Source organism: Lygodium microphyllum, chromosome 23 (genome assembly GCF_053477565.2).
Source record: "Lygodium microphyllum isolate KBCC chromosome 23, Lygodium_microphyllum_v1.1.10, whole genome shotgun sequence".
Lineage (NCBI taxonomy): Eukaryota > Viridiplantae > Streptophyta > Polypodiopsida > Schizaeales > Lygodiaceae > Lygodium > Lygodium microphyllum.
The window spans coordinates 93,844,055-93,868,059 of NC_141157.1; the positions used below are offsets into that span (position 1 = coordinate 93,844,055).

The 24,005-nt window shown below is 41.7% G+C and overlaps 1 protein-coding gene across 4 annotated transcripts in view; it reads left to right on the plus strand.

Moving 5' to 3' along the window:
* LOC148016473 (uncharacterized) overlaps window positions 1-24,005 on the plus strand; it is a 112,486-nt gene that overhangs the window by 11,583 nt on the left and 76,898 nt on the right. For 3 of the 4 annotated variants that reach the window (XM_087663676.1, XM_087663677.1, XM_087663675.1), the window contains exon 2: window positions 14,401-14,529. The exons of the other annotated variant lie outside the window; for it this stretch is intronic. In XM_087663676.1, coding sequence (XP_087519802.1) covers window positions 14,401-14,529 — 129 coding nt within the window. The remainder of the gene's footprint in view (window positions 1-14,400; window positions 14,530-24,005) is intronic. 4 annotated transcript variants of the gene reach the window in all.

Below are 24,005 nucleotides of genomic sequence, written 5' to 3' on the forward strand. Positions count from 1 at the left end.
TTTGCCGGAAGGCCATACAATCGGTATATGTTCTCTACGAACAATCTAGCAAATTCTGGTGTTTTAACATCAGTTGAAGTTGGAATGAACCTAGCCATTTTGGTTAACCTATCCACAATCACCCACACAGAGTCATGCCCCCTCTGTGTTCTAGATAAAGCAACAATAAAGTCCATGGAGATACTCTCCCATTTTCCCGAAGGAATCTCTAGTGGATGGAGAAGTCCTCCCATTTTCAATCTTTCAGCTTTATTAACTTGGCATTTATTACATTTGACCACATCGTCCTTATTCATTCCAAGCCAATAGAACTGCCTTTTAATAAGACTATAAGTCTTATTAACTCCTGGATGTCCCGCGCTAGGGGTATCATGACACTCAAAGAGTATCTGGTGTCTTATTTCTGTATCTTTCGGGACACATACCCTACCCTTGTAGAGTAAATAACCATTATCAATGGTAAAATTCTTCCACTTGAATCCAGTTTGAGCAACCCCTGATGCTCCATTTCCTTGTTGAACATCCTCAGATATTCGTTCCTCAGTAGAAGCCTTATTTCTGTATCTTTCGGGACACATACCCTACCCTTGTAGAGTAAATAACCATTATCAATGGTAAAATTCTTCCACTTGAATCCAGTTTGAGCAACCCCTGATGCTCCATTTCCTTGTTGAACATCCTAAGATATTCGTTCCTCAGTAGAAGCACTTTCATTTGGATCCCCATTTTTTATTGCTTCCCATATGTTGGAATATGCCGGATCAACTTGGCATTTCCCTTTTAAAGATTCAAGCAAGTTGGAAGTGAATTGAGTAAAACTCAATTCATTAATGATGGGCATTCTACTGAGTGCATCAGCTACTATATTATACTTTCCTTTTCTATATCTTATCTCATAGTCGAACTCTTGGAGGAGTTCGGCCCATCTGGCTTTACGCCCGTGTAAATCTGGTTGATCATTAAGCCACTTAATGCTTTCATGATCCGATAAAATCAAAAGTTTGGCACCGTAGAGATAATGCCTCCATTTCTTTATTGCATGTACTATTGCATATAGCTCCCTCTCATAAACAGAATAATTCTGTTTTGCACGGTCTAATTTCTTGCTTTCAAAAGCAATTGGTCGATCTTCTTGTAATAAGACCGCGCCTATCGCCTTATCACTGGCATCAGCTTCAACCACAAATGGTTTATTGGGATCCACAATTAATAGTACTGGAGCTGTAGCAATAGCTACCTTAAGTTTTTGAAAACTTTCATTTTGGTCTGTTCCCCAATTGAAGCTCTTTCCTTTCCCTTTAAGTTAGTCTGTCATTGGAACAGCTATTTTGGCATAATCTCGAATGAATCTACGATAAAATCCAGATAAACCTAGGAAGATCTGCAGCTCTTCCAGGTTCCTTGGAGATGGCCATTCAATAATTGCCCTTACTTTTTCTGGATCCATGTTGATTCCCTCTTTCGAGATAATATGCCCCAAATATTTGACCTCTTGTGCAAAGAATTCACATTTAGTTTTCTTCGCATAAAGGGAATGTGTTCTTAACAGTTGGAATACTAATGGTAAGTGTTCCAAATGTTATTCTCTTGATTTACTAAAGATCAAGATATCATCCAAGAAGATTACTACAAAATGTCCTAGATAGGGCCGTAACACATTATTCATCAGTTTCATAAAGGTAGCTGGTGCATTAGTGAGGCCAAAAGGCATCACCAAAAAATCATAATCCCCGTATCTAGTACGAAATGCTGTCTTGGGAACATCTTGTGCCTTAATTCTTACTTGGTGATAGCCTGATCTTAAATCTATATTTGTGAAGAATTTTGCCCCTTGCAATTGATCAAAAAGATCTTCCATTCTGGGCATAGGAAATTTATTCTTCACCGTTATTTTATTAAGTGCTCTATAGTCAACACAAAGTCGCATAGAACCATCTTTTTTCTTTACTAATAAAATTAGTGAAGCCCAAGGTGAATTACTAGGTTGTATAAACCCTTTATCAAGGTAATCCTTAATTTGTCTTTCAACTTCTTGATGCTGTGTTTCACTTAACCTATACGGTGGTTTAGAAATAGGGTGTGTATCCTTATTTGTGTCAATTGGGTGATCTATATCACCCCTATCTGGTGGAAGGCCACTTGGTAAATCAGAAGGAAACACATCTTTAAAATCATCTAACAAACTACTTAATTCATTATTTATATTCAACTCACAAACATAAGAAAATTTTTGCTTTATATTATAGAAAGTGAAAGTGTTCTGTACAGGAAGAGACCATAACATATATACCTCACAAACTTCCTTCTTTATCAGCTTCTGAACTTCAGTAGAACACAGCAAAGGATTATCAGATACTTCATGTTCACCTTGAATGACAAAAGTCTTACCATCCCTTTCAAATTCCAGTGTATTATGATGGTAACTACGTTTTAAGGATGGTTCCAATCCCCATAGCCACTCCCTCCCTAGAGCAATATCAGCTCTTTCCATGTTCATAATTTGGAAATCAAGTTTATCTTTATATCCTTGAATTTCAATTTCCAAATTGGATACCATTGTATCCCATATTTTATTGTCTTGGCCTTGCATCATACGAACAACATATTGATGCCCACTCTTTTGTTGGGAAAGTTTCAATTTTTTGACAAGTGCATAGTTTATAAAATTATGTGTAGCAGAGTCATCAATCATGACTCTAACTCTCTTTCCAGCTATCAATCCATGTACTCTAACTAAATCATGTGGCCCAAAAGTAGGCTGCCACATAGAAGTTGACATACAACACTTGTGTTGTACATCCGTGTGCAAGACCTCTAAAGATTTATACCTTTCATGCCCCTTTAATTCTAAGGTCTGCACTACATGGATTTGTTTTTCTTTTCCCTTGCTCTTGTCCTTATCCTTTCCTTTGTCTTCCCCCTTTTTCTTTTGAGGGCAATTCCAAGCAGCATGGTTAGGGGATAAGCAATTGAAACACAACTTTTTTTTTTTAGCCTTATCAAAGTCATCAGGACTTAACTTTGGCCTTACAAATTGTTTCTTTTCAAAAGGTTGTTTCTTACCCTTAAAAAATGGCATTTTCCTTTTAAATTTGCCCACAAATTTTGAGGTTTCCAATTCCTTAGACTTGGGCTCCGTATCAGTGAGACTAGTGAGTGTACCTGGACGCATACTATCTTCATTGATTAATGCAAATTTAATTGCCTCTTCCAGCGTCTTAGGTGAACTCCTTTTTACTTTCTTTTTACAGGCTTTATCTAGTCCCCTAATGAATCCTCTTGTCTTTTGAAATTCATCTATTCCTTCCAATTTGAGGATTATCTCACGATATTCCTCCAGATATGTCAGCAGGGGTCTTCCCTTTTGTCTGACATAATCCCAATCTTCCCAATTTCTTTCCATTTCATTTTCAAGAAGGAATTCTTTCAAAAAGATGGATTCAAATTGAGCCTAAGTTTCAGGTATTTTATTTGCCTCCTTTAAAGTTCGCCACCACTTATATGCTTTGGGCCCCAAAGTTAAACTAGCCTCCAGTGCTTGGAGATGTGGTGGAGTATTTTTAAGTTTATGTAAATCTTCCCATTTTTGGAGGAAATTAAAGATTGTATCTTTATTTCTATCTTTTTCCTCCCCGTGAAACTGAGGGGGTTTCATATCCTTTAGAACTGGATTATCCCTCAACTTGTGGTGGGGTTCCTTAGGATCTCGCATAGTCACATCTAAATCTTTCGATGAAGATGGGACATCCGAGGTTTCTATCTTATTTTTATCTCTTTCTAATAATAAAGTTAATTGAGATTTTATTTCAGTGAGTGTTTGAGTTAAAAATTCCATTTGAACCCCCTGAGCCTGTACACGAGCAGTAAGATCATCAAATTGTTCTCGTGTAGCAAAAAATTCTTCCCACTGTTCTTCTTGCATCTCTGGTTCATGGGGATCTACTATAGGGTGGTCCCCAGAACTAGAACCTTCCATTACTCCCTCTTTCCCTTTTTTTGCCATTAATACACTGGAATTGGAAAGCAAAGATAAGAAATTTGCATACAAAGTAAAGTACTTCCCTGGTTTTAATGGCAGCCAACTGTTGCTGGTTTTGTAAATAAACCCGAAGAGTAAGGAAAAAATTTTGCCTTCCCAGACTAAAACCGTAAAGCAGTGATGCTGGAAATGAAGTTTTCTGACTTCAATCGTATATCATCTGACGTTTTTTCCGTCCGTCCCATGACGTTTTTCCGTCCGTCCCACAGCAGTCGCCTCACGCACAGAAATTGTCTCACGTTTTTGGCGCATTTTTCACGTTTCGCCTCAGTTGACCACCGTTGGATCACGTTTCGCCTCAGTTGACCACCGTCGGATCACGTTTCGCCTCAGTTGACCACCGTCGAATGCTCCGCCTTACGCCTTTCCTCTGCCCGCAACGTGTCACACTTACGTGACATGGCACGTCTCACGCCTTTCACTTTCCTTCACAGCCTGTCACGCTTTCACGGCGTCTCCCTTTTCGGCCAGTACTAACATATGACGGGTGACGCGCGACCTTAATCGACTGGTGACCTGGCGAATGACGGACGACCTGGCGGATGACGGGTCATGTCCGTTGAACCATAGGCTCTGATACCAATGTCAGATGGCTCTGAAGAAGACCATAAAAGCCAGAGGAAAAGCAGTCAGAAGAAATGAGCACGAGCGATTCTTTCACCTCCCAGCCTTGCCTAGTTTATTGCTGGCCAGACCCATCGTGATCCGATTGCCAGCCGTCAAACCTTGGTGAGTCCTACTATTCTTGGATCCTTGCGATGAAACTACGAAAACGCCGCTTTCTTTGTGACAAAATTGCCTAGAAAGTACACTAGACTTGAGATCTCAAAGAAGAAGGAAGGATCACAACCCATAGTGCTGTCATAACCTGTTTTTCTAATATCTAGCTATAAAACAACATCATACATCATTGTATATGGAGTTAGGATGTTGCCCAATGGAATCCATATGCGAAGAGGAGAAAATTTGGCTTATGTCCACATTCTATCTATGGTGTAAGCTCATTTCATAGCTGAAATCTGCAATTTTCTGCAGCAAAAAAGAAAAGAGTGGCTGTCTCCAAGCTTGGGTTCCTCCAAATGAGAGAGAAGTCACCCTAAATAGCCAAGATAAGCTTTCCAAATGAGTAACCAGCCGCTTTTTAATCATATCATCTTTTGGATTAAGGACTAATTAATGTTTTAGTCATTAATCGTAAGTGAGCTGCTTGTCAGATGGGAGAGGATCGAGGTGCAGCTGAAGTGCAGTAGACAGTGTGAGAGTGAGAGACAGAGTTGAGCACGATACCCAATGCAATAGTACTGAATAGAGTGTTTGCTGAAAGTACAAACGATAACCCTTATACCTTAGGGTTATAAGGGGCTGTTCACACCCGAACACAGTAAGTGCCCGTAAGTGTGCACCACAAGCACATACAAAATAGTACACATAATCTGGGGGAAAAAACCTCTCCTACCGAGAGTAAAAAGTGCCCCAGTGTCCTAGTGATCACCCGCACACTCCCATATGAGCGTAGGCGTAAGTAAGGCGTGTGAGATACCCAACAAACCCCCCTGGAGTGAAGAGTGATCAAGTGTACAAGGATCATCCGCCACCAAAGGGCGTCAAATTCAAAGCATCGCGAAATGCTTCAAATTTGTCTCGTGGAAGAGCTTTGGTGAAGATGTCTGCCACATTGCTGGTGGTAGGACAGTAGACAAGGCTGATATCACCTTCATGTAGCCTCTCTCTGACAAAGTGGTAGTGAATCTCTATGTGTTTCGTGCGAGCATGAAACACAGGGTTCCGTGCCACTGCAATGGCACTCTGACTGTCAGTATATAAAGGAGTAGGCTCCGTAACAGATACATCCAAATCAGCAAGTAAGCGTCTAAGCCATACGCACTCAACTGCAGTAGTGAAGGCTGCCTTGTACTCAGCTTCACATGACGACGTGGCAACAGTGGATTGTTTCTTGCTAAGCCAAGAAATGCATGACGAGCCAAGAAAGAAACAATTGCCACTAGTGGAGTGACGAGTATCAAAATCACCAGCCCAATCAGAGTCACTGTAAGCATGTAACTGCAGTGGTCCCCCCTTGGCATAAAGCAATCCAAGAGCTCTAGTACCCTGCAAGTAACGAAACACACGCTTCACAGCTTGCCAATGCGACATACGAGGCTGATGCATGTACCTGCTCAAAACTGAAACGGCAAACTGTATGTCTGGCCGAGTGTGGCATAGATAGATGAGACATCCCACTGCTGGAGCATAAGTATGGATATCAAACAAATCACTGTCATCGTGTAATGACAGTTTGAGCCCAGGTTCCATGGGTGTACAAACTGGCTTGCAATCCTGTAAGCCAAACTTCTCAAGAAGTTGCCCAATGTACCTTGACTGACATAATCCAATGCCTCTAGCATCATGTACGAACTGGATGCCCAAGTAATAGTGCAAAATACCCAAGTCAGACATGTCAAAAGTTTGCCGTAAATTATTTTTGAATGCTGAAATCTGATCAGCATGTGTTCCAGTGAGCAAAAGGTCATCTACATATAGACACAAAATCAGCATGGATCCCCCCTCTTTATGTACATAAAGGGTAGACTCAGATGGGCTGTTTACAAACCCCTGACTAAGCAAGAAAGCATCTATCTTTGCGTACCAAGCTCGTGGAGCTTGTTTCAAACCATATAGAGCTTTTTTCAGCTTGCATACTAAATTTTCTGAGCCTTTAACTGCAAAACCAATGGGCTGCTGTACATACACTTCTTCCTGAAGTTCCCCATGTAAGAATGCAGTCTTTATATCCAGCTGATGCACTTTCCAACCAAAATGTGCAGCCAAGGCAATCATAGACCGAATGGTCGTCATACGGGAGGTAGGAGCAAAGGTCTCCTCATAGTCAATGCCCTTTTTCTGTGCGTAGCCTTTAGCTACCAGCCGTGCCTTGTACTTATCTATGGATCCATCTCCATTCCTTTTCAATTTGTAGACCCATTTCGTACCAATGGCACGCTTGCCAACTGGCAAAGACACCAAATCCCAAGTATGATTCTTATGAATAGAATCCAATTCAGCTTGCATGGCTGCCATCCAATGCACACTATGTCGTGCATCCTCAAAACATTCAGGCTCCTCATTATCATGAGTACATGCTGCCATAACAAACTCCATGGAATGTGCTGAATCATGCAGTCGAGTTTGCCTTCGAGTACGACCAGCCAAGGGTGTTTCCAAATGACTATCTCTCATAGTCTGCGTGTACCATCTAGGCACCTGTCTTGCTTCCTGACTGTGTACAAGTTCCTGCTGAATTTCAGTTTCAGCAATGTGCTGATTTACTGCATGTTCCATAGGAGCAGCTGGCTGAACATTAGGTTCATTTGCTGAAGTACCAGCTGAATCACCAAATGTGATGGGTAGTAGCCCTTCAAAGACATCACGGGCAGCCTGATATGTATCAAAACCAGCCAAGGATAATTCTGATTTTTCGTCAAATACAACATCCCTGCTGACAAAAACCTTCTTGGTCACGGGATCATAGAGTCTGTAGCCTTTGCTTTCGCTGCTATATCCCATAAAGATGCATTTTACAGCCTTGTTGTCCAACTTCTTTCGAAGTACCTGTGGAATATGGGCATATGCAAGACACCCAAAAGTACGGAAGTGGCCAACAGAAGGTTTGCGGCTGTGCCAAGCCTCAAAAGGTGTGACGGTTTTCAAGGCCTTGGTAGGGCATCTGTTCAAAATGTGGCAAGCGCACATGACGGCTTCCATCCAAAAACTATGAGGCAAACTCTTTGCCTTCAGCATACATCTGGCCATCTCCATGAGTGACCGATTTTTCCTCTCTGCTACCCCATTCTGCTGTGGAGTATATGCAGTAGTGTACTGATGGATAATGCCCTTCTGCTGCAAATAAGAATTCAGCATAGAGGACATGTATTCCCCCCCTCGGTCCGAACGGAGAGTCTTAATCTTGCAACCAGACTGAGTTTCCACAAGTGCACTGAAAGCCAAAAATGCATCATACACTTCTGACTTTTTTTTCAAGCAGTAGACCCAGCAAAAACGTGTAAAGTCATCAATAAATGTTACAAAATAGTAACAACCACCCAATGACTGTGTCTGCATGGGCCCACAAACATCCGAATGCACAAGCTGCAATCTGGCTGTTGCTCTAAAAACAACATCACGGGGAAAAGAGAAACGATGCATTTTCCCCAAAATGCAACCCTCGCATAAATGCTCAGGAGGTCTCTCCAAGAGAGGTAATCCATCCAACATCTGAGTACGCTGTAATAGCATCAAGCTGCCATAGTTTACATGCCCCAAACGAGCATGCCATAACTCTGCCTCTAACATAGCAGGAGTAAGAGTGGATGTCAAATATGCAGACTGATCTACCGAAAGAGCATCTAACTCATATAACCCATGACACAGAGAACCTGTCAAGACCAATGTTATGTGTTCCTTGTCACGGACCATGCAACGGTCATCATCAAAGGTGACCTGCAAACCACAACGTGCCATAGAAGAAATGGAAAGCAGATTCTTCTTAATGCCAGGCACATACAAAGCATCCTGTAGGCGGAGAATAGAGCCATCAATGGCTGTAAGCTGAATCTCCCCAATACCACGAACAGGGTATGATGCATTATTAGCACACTGAACAGACTTCCCAACGGGAGGTGCACCAAGAGAAGCAAACAAATCTCTACGAGATGTGATATGCCGTGAAGCACCACTGTCAAAGAACCAAGTGTCAGCATCTTCTGTAGAGCTAAATGCTCTATCAGCCCAAGAGACATCATAACTGCAAGTGTAAAAACAATAGTCCCTGGCTGCAACAAAGGACGCGGACTCGCTAGCAGTGGAAGGAGCTGCAGAAACGGACATCCCTGACTCCTTCTTCTTCTCTTTGGCGATGCGCTTCCTGCACTCAGTGATATAGTGGCCAGGCTTCTTGCAGTAATGGCATTTTCCTTTCTTGGCTTGCGTGCCCCCCTGTTTCTGACTTGTCTGTGAAGTGCTACTACTACCAGAACTCTGCGAAGCATTTTTCCCTTGGCTGTTTTTACCCTTCTGCCTTGACATAAAAGCCTGCTCAGAGGCTATACCATCCACACCACTGTTCCGTCTAGTTTGCTCCTCCTCTAGAAGCAAACTGACAAGCTGAATGAAAGTGATGGGCTCTTTCGAAATCCTCATAGTGAGGTTCAAGGCAGTATGAAAAGCCAAGTAAGAGGGAGGCAGTGAATTCAATGTCGTAGAAATCAGCTGCGCATCTGAGTAGTACTCATCCACATTCATGAGTTGCTCTCGCAAGTCCTGAATTTTGTTGAGATGATCCTGCATAGAATCACCCTCATTCATCTTTAGAGTCTCTAGCTCTTTCTTCAAGAAAGAGATGCGAGTCTCATTCTTTCCTGCAAACATCTGCTCCAATGTCAACCAAGCTTCTTGTGAAGAAGCTGCTGAACGAATACGAGGAATGATAGAACGCTGAACTGCCAATGCAATTAGCGACATAGCCTGTGCATCCCGTGTATCCCAAGCTTTCTGAGCTGCAGTTCTTGGGGGAAGTGGCTGAGCGGGCTGAGGTGGAGGGGGCTGAGGTTGCCCTCTTGCACGTCCTCCTGGAGGAGGAGTAGCGGGAGCCACAACTCCCGGTCGTGCTTCCTCTCCACTGACATAATCCCACAAATTTTTGGCCACTAATACATTCTTCATCATGAAAGACCAAAGGGAATAATTGTTCCCATCCAATCGGTCTTCCTTGGACACATAGGTGAATACATCTCCTCCCTGATTTGCCATTATTTCCCAAAAGGCAATAGAGCAATGTCAATGCAGTACGGGTTGGAAATCTGCAAATTTCCAGAAATTGCAGCAAACACAAGTCTGCAATTAATGTGCAAAGGGTATTCTGTCAAAAAAAAACTGTCACTGATGCACGCTTCCCAAGGTGCAATTAGTGCTCAGCAGCACTAAAACATCAAAAGCCCCAAAATTTTCTGCCCAAAATTTCTGTCACAAATGTCTGTTACAAAAGCCCCAAAATGTGCATTCAATGTGTCACAGACTGACACAGCACGTTTCCCAATGCTGAAAACTGAACCTGCTGTTCAGCACGTTTCCCAATGCTGAACCTGAACCTGTTGCACGAACTCCTGTGTAAAAGAAAAGTGCAGAATGTTACCTCTGCGTGTTGACGACGGGCACGATTCCCGAGGTAATGACTGCTGGGTACAGTCGGACTGACGCACAGGTACAGGCGTGCAGGTCCAGTGACACGCGCAGGCAGGACTGGGCGCGCGCTGGGCAGAGGAGGCGGCACCCAGGACTGGCTGGTGGAGACAGGTGGCGCGCTGGCAGCTGGAGCTGACGGCACAGGCTAGCTCAGCGCAGGGAGGCTGCGCAGGCAGACTGACAGGCGAAGGGGCACGCTGGGCAGACACAGGGCAGAGGACACGCTGGGCAGAGGTGGCAGCACGCAGGTACAGGTGGCGCGCTGGGCAGGGCGGTGCTGCGCGCTGATTGTTGGAGCTGCACGCTGGGCAGAGGAGTCGTCTGGTGCTGCGCGCTGACGGACTGACAGGCGCAGGCAGGACTGGGCAGGAACAGGCGGCTGGGGCAGAACTGGCGGGGGCTGCAGACTGCAGACTGAAGACTGCTCTGAGCTGAGCTCTGATACCAAATGTCAGATGGGAGAGGATCGAGGTGCAGCTGAAGTGCAGTAGACAGTGTGAGAGTGAGAGACAGAGTTGAGCACGATACCCAATGCAATAGTACTGAATAGAGTGTTTGCTGAAAGTACAAACGATAACCCTTATACCTTAGGGTTATAAGGGGCTGTTCACACCCGAACACAGTAAGTGCCCGTAAGTGTGCACCACAAGCACATACAAAATAGTACACATAATCTGGGGGAAAAAACCTCTCCTACCGAGAGTAAAAAGTGCCCCAGTGTCCTAGTGATCACCCGCACACTCCCATATGAGCGTAGGCGTAAGTAAGGCGTGTGAGATACCCAACACTGCTCACTGGGCAAAATTTTAGCTTAGGGCTTGCTTAATAACTTCTTAAGTGTCCTAAATGAGTTGCTTATTGGGCGAGACTTTCAATGTAACTCAATTCTAAGGTTAAACTTTTTAATTTAATGAAAGTCTTATGTTGCATCTTATTCCTTTAGCCCTAGCTATGTACCACATGGTTCACACACTTGTCCATCGCATGCCCTAGTGTCAAATCTTTCATTGTTGGTGCAATGGTCACTATGCCAAGAGCTAGGGGTACCAGAATTAAAGTTCATTTTAATTAAAAATCTTTGTGAAGTTTAATCAAATTATTAAGTTTATAAGTTCATTTCTTATTCTGGTAACAACATCCATGGTTGAGAGGGCACTTCTATCTTTGATTGTAATTTATAGGTTTTAGGTATTGTCTTTGATATCAACCTCCCTTCCCTGTTGTATCTATCCTTTGCATTGCATGATCATCATCATCTTTGTAAAAGGATGCTGGGCAAGTGAATGATTTTCCTATGTGGGACATTGTCTAAGTGGCAGCTTGTTGCATGCACATTCTCCCACATTTGACATTGCCCCTATGCATGGTCTTGTGTTGCCAAACCTCTAGGAGTAAATTCACATTCTTGTGACAATAGCCCTGTTAATAGTCTTGCTATCTTGAATATTGTAGTCCCTTAAAGAAACCATGTGAAGAACATCCCTTATCCTCTATAGTTTACATCTAGCTCTAAGCTGCCATTTCATAAGTTTCTAATTAGTGTTATTAGCCAACTACTTGTTTGCCATAGCTATTTCATTTAATTCCAAAGAGGAAAGAGGTTGATGGTTACTTGACTAATGCAAACTTCCAAAAATTGATTTGGTCTCTTGAACATGTTGCTTGGTCAATCCCATGTTGTCTTAGTCATGGTGACATTTTGCATAGAATGAAGCAAACTTTTGCCAATCAACATCATCAAACATTTGTAGGCAAAGAATGTTTCACATGACAAAATTCATGTTGAAAGGTTCATTTGGGAGATAGCAATTATTTAATAACCAAGGTCTTCTATTGAAGAACAAAGAATCATCCATACTACTCATTCCAAAAGAAAGACCTAGCCATAATGGTGTGAGAGTGCGCAATGGATGGAGGAGCTTAAGCATAAAAAAAGGAAGACAATTGGAAGATGAAGGAAGAAAGGAATCTGCACTGACTGAAATAATTGCTGAATACAAATAGAAGGATTGATCAGTCCCCACATGCAGCTAGAGGTGTCAGTGAGGGAACCCGATGTGGCTGAAAATGATGATGGCACTAGCATCACCGGAGATGGAGGAGTATGCCCAAAGTCAGAGGAGCAGCCTGCAGAAGATGATGGCCAAAGTGTGGGGGGACTAGCTATAAATAGTTGAAATCCCCTAAATCTGACCAACGAGAAAATAGGGCCACAGCCATAATAGGTCATACGACTGCAATAAATGCAGTCCGATTGCAGAAAAAAAACCCCACAAATAGTGTCATGGCATGTTGGACAATGTGTGACTGATTGGAGGGGTAAACAGATAGAGAGACATAGAAACAGGGCCTAAAAAAGGAGAAATGCATGCTAAAATGCCGAAGCTCCCATGTCTCCATCAGATTCTGTTAGGAGCTTACAACCAAGAGATCACAGATTGACAACACTAAAAGTGACAGGCTAACAAATGGCACATGATTAGACAAATCAATGGCATGATTGATCCAAAGCTTATAAAAAAGCATCATGTTGTGTAGCATCAAACAAATACCATCTATCCAATTAAGCCCGATAAACTGTTGCGAGAATTGTGATAATATGTATAATCACACAGGTTTGCATACGTTGATTTCCGTGGATCCCAAGCATCAAAATCTTGCATAGATGGGAGTAGTCTAACTCCTTTAGAAGCTAACATATGAGTGTGACTTGGAGTTATGAATATACAAAAGAATATGGTTAAAATCTCTAAAAACAAAATAATCATAAAGTCAAGGGTAAGCAACCATTTCAGCCCAAATATTTCCTCTTGGGCTTGAAGCTTGTGGTGCATAAACAGCTGCAAGTTTATACATTTTCCCAAAAATGCAAATTTGCAGCACGAAGCATCTACCATTTGGATCATTGTAAGGCAAGATCGGTTTCAATATAGTTATCAAAAGTGTCTCTCTTGAAAATGATTAGTCACTTGTACAAAAAATATGATAACCATCAAAGTAGCCATATTAGCGTCCAAAATTTTGTTTGCTCTTGCAAATAAACATGGCCTATTGACAGTGTTGTAATCCTAATTGATCTTCATTGACCAAGATCAGATAGATCTCTAACATTGTACATGACACATTTAATCAAAAGCATTCATAGAAATATATACATTGAAAGAGTTTATACAAGGAGATCACAGATCAAGTTATAAAAGGAGCTTACCGTCCCTTTGCATTCTCCTTTTGCTTGTCACTTACTTATTTCCTTGGATAATCATCAAGGCTAGGCATTGAAGAATCTGTCTTGCCCTTTCCCTTTTCTGAATTCAGTTTGAACATTTGAGGTCGAGGCTGAACACCAGGCTTGGTTGTGCCACTATAGTAGGAGGAGAATGTAGCACAATAGGACACCAATTGGACATGTGTCCAAATTTGTGATAAGCATAACATGCTCTTTTAGGAATTCCCATTTAAGCTTATACTATCTTTCACCAGCCCCTTAAACACCTGGAATGTCTATGGCCATGGAGGGAATAGTGTCCTTTTGCATGTTTCCCAAAGCATAGAAAACATTTTTTAGTTTTTTGCAGGCTACAATATTGAAAGAGGAATCGACTTGCTAAGCGAATCTACAATGGCAGGAAGATGTTTTTCAAGATAATTAGGGAAGTCTTAAACTTCCACCCAAAGAGGACATGTGTGACATACAAGCTCATTGTAACTTTAGTAGGTGACCGTGGGAAATAGATGAATTGACTAATGTCCAAACATCAAAGGTGAGATCGCAAGCATACTCTTTTGTGAGATGAATATGGAAGAAGCATACAATGAAAAGCCTTGCTTAGCAAGATTATTTCACGCACAAAAACATATGCATGTTTCTTATGCCACCAAGGTAATGCGTTTATTTTTTTTTCATGTTGAAAGATGATTGGCCAATAAAGTCTTCAATGCTCTAAATCACATTTATTATAACATCCTAATTCTTTTCATATTGCAAGATGATTGGCAAGAAAAATTTCAATGCTCATGTGACATATATTAATCACCTTTGATTATAATTTTCCACTACCCAATCTCCCAAAGTATTCCATATTTTAGTAAAAGAAAATTCAAATAATAAATATCTTATTGTGCAGGTGAATGTGATTGGCTTAAGAAATGTCATTGATGCAGTTCAAAAAACACCCTCAATTGAGAAATTTGTGTACATTTCAAGTTTTTTTGCACTTGGGCCATCCAATGGACACGTAGTTGATGAGACACAGGTAGCATCTTCATTTGATGTTTCTGATAAATAGTTTTGATTATGTTTTGAGGATTAATATGGATTTTGATATTTATTTTGGTAACCTTTTAAATATAAAAGATCCTACTTGAGAAGGCTTTAAATTAAGCTCCTTGAGGTGATTTATAGGTATGTGCTATTTGCAAGGTGGCTTGCTTCTTGCCCATCTCCACCCTACCCATCTATCTACCCATCAAACCACTCTCTTGACCTACTTACCTACCTATTTATTAGCAGTCACGTAAGTCATGTATAGTCATCACTTGCTTGTGAGCCTCAGTCTAAGTTGGACAAACACTTTTGGAGTTCCAACACCATGATTTTCTATTAGTTAAATCTATTTTTTGGTACTTCTGCAACTAAATTAGAGGTTGATGCACCATAATTATGTTCGAGTGTGAACCCTAATGTTAATGGCTCAACACCACCTCTCATGCCGAAAAAGGATGATGCTTGTGGTCATGTATAAGTCACATCTCCACCCTCTTTTTATAGCTGAAAGGTCCCACCCCAGAGCAGCCAGGGCATTGGTCAATTTGTGCATACTGGCTGCCCAAGGACCTACCAAGAGTATGGAGGGATGGATATCTTCTTTTGGATAGCCCTATTTAAGGGCATTGGTCAATGGGTGCATATTGGCTACCCAAGGACCTGCCAAGAGTATGGAGGGATGGATCTCTTCTTTTGGATAGCCCTATTTAAGGGTATTATCTTTAAGAAAAAGTCCATTAATGATAGATGGAAAATCAAATATCCTCCATAAATGAAAGTAGTATGTAGCATATGCACTTGTCCATTGCATGTTTGGTGTCAAATCTTTAACTATCGGTGAAATAGTCACCATGCCACGAACTAGGGGTATCAAATTAAAATTCATTTAAATTAAAAATCTTGATGAAGTTTAGTTGAATCATTAAGTTCATTTCTCACTCTCATATACTCCCCCCTCTCCCCCCGCCCCCTTTGAAACATTGCAAGCAACCTTGATTGCATGTAGTTAAGATCTAGCACAACATACGAAATGACAATGCATGTTTCTATTAATCAAGCATACTATTGTTTCTGCATATGTTGTCAATATAGAGTCTCTTATACACAGATCTTTACCCTCTTCTCCAAAAAGGACATTTTAATTCGAAGCCTATGCATACTCTAGCCTTGCAACAAATCAAAAATCTGATCCAACATCTGCCTCCATTGCATCTTCCTATAGGATTACCTCATGTCCTTTTCACAAATGCTTGAGATACGGGATGGGGTGCACTTCTGTGCGAAGAAGAGAAAATCCAAATAGATAATCAATTGAAAATTTGCCATTATGCTTCAGGTATATTCAATCCTACACAACAAAATTACCCATCCTATCAGCGGGAGATTCTAGCCATTAACAAGGCAATCAAAGCCTTCTGAATCTTCATTGAATTCGTGCCTTTCACTGTCTGCATGGATTCATAGCATGTCTAAGGCTATTTGACCAAAAAGGCCCCAAATGAAATTGGGCACTCAACATTGTAGATGATGCCTATCATTTTACACTGTACAAAGATGCCCACTAAGCCTTCCGAAAGGAGATTTGATGCTCTCTCCACTAACATCCATTATTGGGGTCTCTTGTACCCTTTGGCTGCTTTGTCTATAAATACTGAGGACTTGCCTTGGCTAACATAACGCTTGCCAGCACTTAACACTTCCAATCCAACCTCTTGTAAGCACCCTTACTCTCTCAGCAATATACTTCTGACTTCTGTATACTCTTGCTGCCTCATCTATTCAGTGTGTATCTGTTTCTCTCTTCCGTTGTCTCTTCCCACTGTCTCACTGGCTGCGCGCTCTTAAGTGGTGCGTGGACAATGGGGGGGTTTTTTGCAGAAAAATCAGGACAGAGCATGGCCGGTGGGGGCATACCTTGAGGTGGAGCAAGGTGTAGCAGAGTGTTGTTGGAATTGTAGCATAGTTGGAGTGGGGCATAGTGGCGTGTTGCCAGAGCTTGGGCAATGGGGCTGGGGTGGAGCTTAACTATGCCTTGTAAGAGATCAAGCTCCCAAAAATACGGATGTGGACAATAGGGCCCCCCCTTTTTTTTGCAGAAAAATCAGGACAGAGCATGGCGAGCTGCTCACCGACAAAACTTCAGTGCTCTTTACAACTTAAGTAAGGTGCAAATGTTCCAATTTAATGGAAGTTTCATGTTGCACTTTGTTTCTTTTGCTATGCCTTGATACCATGTAGCCGGTACACTTGTCCACTGCTTGCCCAATCTTAAATCCTTTACTTCTGGTGCGATGGGCACCATGCCAAGACCTAGGGGTACCATGATTAAAATTCATTCTAATTAAAATTATTGGTAATTTAAATTAAATCATTAAATTCATTTCTCATTTTGATGACAATTTGAGTTTGTTCACATTGCTCATTTCGAGTCTATTTGTTGGAGGTGCATTACCCACACTTGCTTAACACACTATCCTGGCCAGATTTGAGGTGCATTATCTGCTCACCATGTGGCAGCTGGGGTGCTTTCAGCATTTATTGCTGGGGGTCAGAATGTTTCAGCAATTTATTTTTGTTGGGCAGGAGGTCGGCCAGTTTAGGATTTTGTCTATTTATGGCTGCCTTGATTTTCAGGCTTTACTATCATCGGATCTGTTGTCTCCATTCTCTCTCTCTCTCTCATCGTATGCATTCTCTTCACTCTGCCACATCCCAACTTCCTCACTAATGCAGTCCTGTAGTGTGCAGGGGCTGATTGTACTAGCCTTGTATTCAACTTGAGTTCAGTGCAGATTTGTTCCTTCTTTGTGTTCACCTTGTTTCTCTGTTCCCTTCTCTTTCCTTGTTCATGATCTGCTTTGATTGTGCACTCTAACATGGTATCATTGCCAAATGAGGGGAATTGGAGCTGCTAGAAAGTGGAGGCTTCATTGAAATGATGTGTCACATTCTCTAGCTCTGAAGACCCTACTACAACATATCACCTTCTTTTCTTAGCCATTATAGTAGGGCCCTCAACCTTGTAGAGCCCCAACTTTTCTTTTTCCTTTATTTTTTTGGTAGGTTTTGTGAAGTACATCCATGGATAACCTATACGATTGGCAAGAGTGGTTGGAACATCAATATGATGGAAACCATGAGGACTCTAGAAGTGATGAGTGGAATTGTGAAGAGTGGCATTACAACAGCCAAGATTGAGAGGATTGATGCGAAGATTGTCACAATTATGCAAATTGAGAGGATCATCGTGACGACTATGAGAATTGTGGCATGGACAATGGTGTGGACCAGCCTCCTTCCCAGCCACCATCTCTTCAAGTTTCTGCTCTCTAGGCATTGAGGACCCTTGAATTGCTATCCTAGCACCCTCGAGCCTTTGTATGTGTGCATGCTCTTCCTTCTCTGCTCGAGAAGGAGAAGTTGGATGGCTCCAACTACGCGCTATGGCCATGCAGGGTGGAGTGCATCTTAGATGTTGGCTCAGGTGTAGAGTGATTATTGTCGGCCTAGGCGAAGTGATTGTGCGATTAATTTAATGGAAAATAAATGAGAATGGAAGAACTAATTGATGTACAACAATACTCAATCATGAATAAAAAGTAATGAATTAATGAGAGAGAGAGAGTACAATGATCTAGGTGATCACATTGTAATGCCACACGTGTGCAAAATGAGGCACTAAGTGTCTTGGTTTCCACACCTCTTTGATGTTGTCTTTGAGGGGGGGCAGGAGCCCTTTAGATTTGTGGAGTTGAAAAGACTCTTGTTGCAAGAGGAACAAACTCGGAAGAATGTTGCATTGTGTCTAGGAGATGTGGCTATGCTTTCCAAGTTCGAAGGCAAAGGAAAAGTCAAGCAAAATGCAAAACTTCAGCAAAAAGGTGATTTGGATAGCCATCAAATAAGGCTGTCCAAGACATAGAAAATTCTAAAACGAAGGGGAAATGTCACTATTGCAAGAAGCTAGGCCACTATATTGGTGAATGCCGTAAGAGATTAGCCAAAGAGAAGACAAATGACTTTGGTTTGGCTGTCCAAGAGACATCAGCCACCATCAAATCTATTGATGGTGATGCTTTAGCCAACTTCGTGGAGGAGGACTATGCATTTCTGACTTGTAATTATGATTCTTCAATGGCCGATTCAATATTTAATGCTGTTGAAATGTAGCAAACATGGTATTTTGACAGTGGAGCTTCAAAGCACATCACTTCTAGGAGGTGTTCATTTTCCTCTTTGTATTCAGCCCTTGTTAGGAAGTGTGTTACATGTGCGAACAACAACAGTTATGATGTTTGTAGCATTGGGACAATCACTATTACTGCTGCATATGGTTTTGACTTCATGCCTCTAGATGTCTTGTTTGTGCCCGGCATTACAAAGAACTTGTTGTCTATCTCTGCTTTTAACAAGCGTGGCTTTTAGGTCATCTTTGAGGATGACAAATGCATTGTTAGAGACAGAAAGATGGATTATGCACCCAAGCTATCTAGGATCTTGTATAAGGGTTTGTTTTTGGTTTTTACCTATGATATACGGTTTCATGATGCTTTGGCAACCACTACTCTATCGCCCACTATGCAAAATGGGGATCTATGGCATGCCCGCTATTGACATATGAGTTTTGGGAGTTTGATGACCCTTCATAGGTGTCATATGGTAGATGCATTGCCTCCAGTGGAGACTCCACTTCCTCATGTATGCGAGGGATGTATTTCGGGCAAGATGCATAGATTTTTCTTCAAAAAGGATGGTGTAGTGCGTGTTGTCCAGAAATTGCAGTTCATTCACTTTGATATTTGTGGTCCCATGAGGACATATGTACTTAGTTGTCATCTTTACTTTGGTACATTTATTGATGACTACTCTCGGTATACATGGGTGTATGGACTGAAAGCAAAATCTGATGCGTTTATGCATTTTAAACATCTTGTTGCAAAGCTTGAGGTTGAAACTGGCTTGAAAGTGTAGACACTTCACATGAATAGATGGGGGGCAGTACATATCTTGTGCTTTTGAGACGTATTTGCTTGATCATGGCATTACGCATCAAGCCACTGTTAGAATGACTCCTCAGCAGAATGGTATTGCTGAAAGGAAGAATCGCATTCTTATGGAGATGACTTGTTGTATGCTCAAAAGCAAGGGGCTACCTCAAATTTTGGTTAGAAGGCCTTCAATGTGCAAATCATGTGTTGAATGGTGCACCCACTAAGGCACTAAAGACGATCGCCCTATTTGAAGCTTGGCATGGGAAGAAACTGTGAGAGGATTGAAGCTCAGCTGAGAGTGCAGTAGATAGTGTGGAGAGTGAAGCACGACACCCAATTTAATAGACTGAAAGAGTGTACAAGGTAGAACCCTTAAACCTTAGGGTTGTAAGAGGGTATTCACACCCGAAAGTGTGTGCAACATGATAAGTACCTATAAATGTGTAACAAAGGCACATAAAATAAAGAGAATGAATTTGGGGGAAAAAAACTCTCATACGGAGAGTAAAAACCCCAGTGTCCTACTGAACTTTGACACTCCTCTATGAGCGTAGGTGTAAGTGAAACCCAACAAACCCCCTTGGAGTAAAGAGTGATTAAGATACAAGGGTCATCCTCCACCAAAGGAGATCAAATTTAAAGCATTGCGAAATATTTCAAATTTGTCACGAGGAAGAGCTTTGATGAAGATGTCTACCACATTACTGGTGGTAGGGAAATAGAGAAGGTTGATATCTCTTGCATGTAGCCTCTCTCTGATAAAGTGATAATGTATCTCAATGCGTTTCGTGCGTGTATGAAACACTGGGTTTTGTGCCACTGCAATGGCACTCTGGCTGTTAGTGAACAAAGGAGTAGGTTCTGTGATAGATACATCCAGATCATGTAGCAAGCATCTAAGCCATACACATTCAACTGTGGTAGTGAAAGCTGCCTTGTATTCAGCTTCACATGATGATGTAGCAACTGTGGACTGTTTTTTGCTAAGCTAAGATATGCAAGATGAGCCTCGAAAGAAACAATTGCCACTAGTAGAGTGACGTGAATCATAATCACTAGCCCAATCAGAATCACTGTAAGCATGTAAGTGTAGTGGTCCCCCCTTGGCATAAAGCAATCCAAGAGATCTAGTACCCTGCAAGTGATGGAAAACACACTTGATAGCTTGCCAATGTGACATGCGTGGCTGATGCATATATCTGCTCAGGGCTGAAACTGCAAACTGTATGTCCGACCTAGTGTTGCGTACATAGATAAGGCATCCAACTATTGGAGCATATGTGTGTATATCAAACAAATCACTATCATCATGCAATGACAGCTTCCGTCCAGGTTCCATTGGTGTCTAGATTGGCTTGCAATCCTGTAAGCCAAACCTCTCAAGGAGTTTACCAATGTATCTTGATTGTGATAACTGATACCTCTAGCATCATGTATGAACTGTATGCCCAAGTAATAATGCAAAGACCCCAAGTCTGACATCTCAAAAGTTTGCTGCAAATTTTGTTTAAATGCTGAAATCTGATTAGTATGTGTCCTTGTAAGCAAAAGGTCATCAACATATAGACAAATGATCAGCATGGATCCCCTCTCTTTACATACGTAAAGGGTAGACTGTGATGAGCTGTTTATAAACCCTCGGGTGAGTAAAAGGGCATCAATCTTTGCATACCAAGCTCTAAGAGCTTGTTTCAAGCCATATAAAGCCTTTTTTAGCTTGCAAACCAAGTGTTCGGATCCCTCAACTGCAAAACCAATGGGCTGTTGTACATAAACTTCATCATGAAGTTCTCCATGTAAAAATGCAGTTTTAATATCTAATTGATGCACAATCCATCTTCAATGGGCAACCAAAGCAACCATAGACTTGATGGTAGCTATGCGGGAGGTAGGAGCAATTGTCTCCTCATAGTCAATGCCTTTCTTCTGTGCATAGCCCTTGGCTACAAGCCTTGCCTTATATATGTCAATGGATCCATTTGCATTCCTTTTCAGCTTGTAGACCCATTTTGTTCCAATGGCTTTTTTCCCAATAGGCAAAGACACTAAATCCCATGTTTGATTCTTAATGATAGAATCAAACTCAGCTTGCATTGCTGCTATCCAATGCACACTATGTTGTGCATCCTCAAAACATTCAGGCTCCTCATCATCAACTGTACTTGCTACCATAACAAACTCCATGGTATGTGCAGTATCATGCATACGAGCTTGCCTTCTAGTACGACCAGCCATGGGAGCATCCAAATGACTATCTTTCATAGTTTGTAAATACCATCTAGGCATTTGTCTTGCCTCCTGATTGTGCATACGCTCTTGCTGAATTTCAGATTCAGCACTTTGCTGAATATTCAAATCAGCCAATGGCTGATTTTCTGCATTTTCCAATGGAGCAGCTGGCTGAACATTAAGTTCACTTGTTGAAACTCTAGCTGAATCACCAAATGAAATGGGCAGCAGCTCCTCAAATACATCACGGGCAGCTTGATATGTGTCAAAACTAGCAATGGATAATTTTGATTTTTCATTGAAAAGTACATCCCTATTGACAAATAGCTTTTCAGAGACAGGATCATATAGTCTGTATCCTTTGCTCTCATTGCTGTATCCCATAAAAATGCATTTGACAGTCTTGTTATCCATCTTTTTTTTAAGTACCTTGGGAATGTGTGCATATACAAGACACCCAAAGGTATGAAAGTGCCCTATAGAAGGTTTTTCGCTGTTCCAAGCCTCAAAAGGCATGACATTCTTTAATGCTTTGATGGGGCATCTGTTCAAAACATGGCAATCACACATAACAGCCTCCATTCAAAAACTGTGAGGCAAGCTCTTTGCTTTCAGCATACATTTGGCCATCTCCATGAGTGACTAATTCTTCCTCTCAGCAACCCCATTCTATTGTGGAGTAAAGGCAGTAGCGAATTGATGAATAATGCCCTTCTGCTTCAAAAAAGAATTCAGCATAGAGGACATATATTCCCCCTCTCGGTCCGAACAGAGAGTCTTTACTTTACAGTCAGATTGGTTCTCAACAAGTGCTACAAAAGCCAAAAATGCATTATACACTTCTCACTTTTTCACTAAAGAATAGACCCAGCAGAAGCAAGTAAAGTTATCAATAAAAGTCACAAAATAGTAACATCCACCCAATGACTTTGTCTGCATAGGGCCACATACATTTGAGTGCTCTAACTGTAACCTGGCTGTGGCTCTAAAAGCAGCATCACGGGGAAATGAAAACCGATGCATTTTCCCCAAAATACATCCCTTGCATAAGTGCCCGGGAGGTCTCTCCAAAAGAGATAATCCATCTAGCATCTGTGTACGTTGTAATAGCATCAAGCTACCATAGTTCATGTGCCCCATGCGAGCATGCCATAACTCTGCCTGTAACATAGCAAGAGTAAGAGTGGATGCTAAGTATGTTGATTGGTCAATTGAAAGAGCATCCAACTCTTATAACCCATGACATAGACTGCAAGTCAAGACCAAATTCACGTGTTCCTTATCTCGCACCATGCATTTGTCATCATCAAAGGTGACCTGCAATCCACATCGTGCCAAAGAAGAAATAGATAGCAAATTCTTCTTTATATCTTGCACAAACAAAGCATTCTGTAGGCAGAGAATAGAGCTATCAATGGCTGTGAGCACAATCTCCCCAATATCTCTAACAGGGTATGATGCATTGTTGGGACACTGTACAGACTTGCCAACTGGAGTTGCACCAACAGAAGCAAATAAATCTCTTTGAGATGTGATGTGCCTAGAAGCACTGCTGTCAAAAAACCAAGTGCCTGCATCCTTAGTAGAGCTAAATGCTCCATCAGCCCAAGAATAGTCGTAACTGCATGTTTAAAAACAATAGTCACTGTCTGCAACAAAGGACGTTGACTTAGTAGCACTGGAAGGAGCATCGGAAATATACATTCCTTTTTGCCCTTCTTGGCATGCTTGTCCCCTTGTTTCTTATTACCTTGTAAAGTGCTTGAATTTCCAAAGCTCTGCGGAGCATCCTTTGCTTGGCTGCCCTTGCCCTTTTGTCGTGCCATAAAAGCGTGCTCAGAGGCTATGACATCCACACTACTGTTTCTTCTTGTTTGCTCCTTCTCTAAGAGCAAACTGACTAGCTGAAGAAAAGTAATCGACTGTGGGGAAATCCTCATGGTGAGGTTTAAGGCCTTATGAAAGGCCAAGTATGAGGGTGGTAATGAGTTCAATGTAGTAGATATTAGCTATGCATTTGAGTAGTACTCATCGACATTCATAAGCTGCGCATGCAAGTCTTGAATTTTGTTCAAGTTATCCTGCATAGAATCACCCTCATCCATCTTCAGTGTCTCAAGCTCTTCCTTTAAGAAAGATGCGGGTCTCATTCTTACCAGCAAACATTTGCTCCAAAGTCAGCCAGGCTTCTCGTGAAGAAGTTGTAGACCGAATGTGAGGAATGATAGGCCGCTGAACTGCCAAT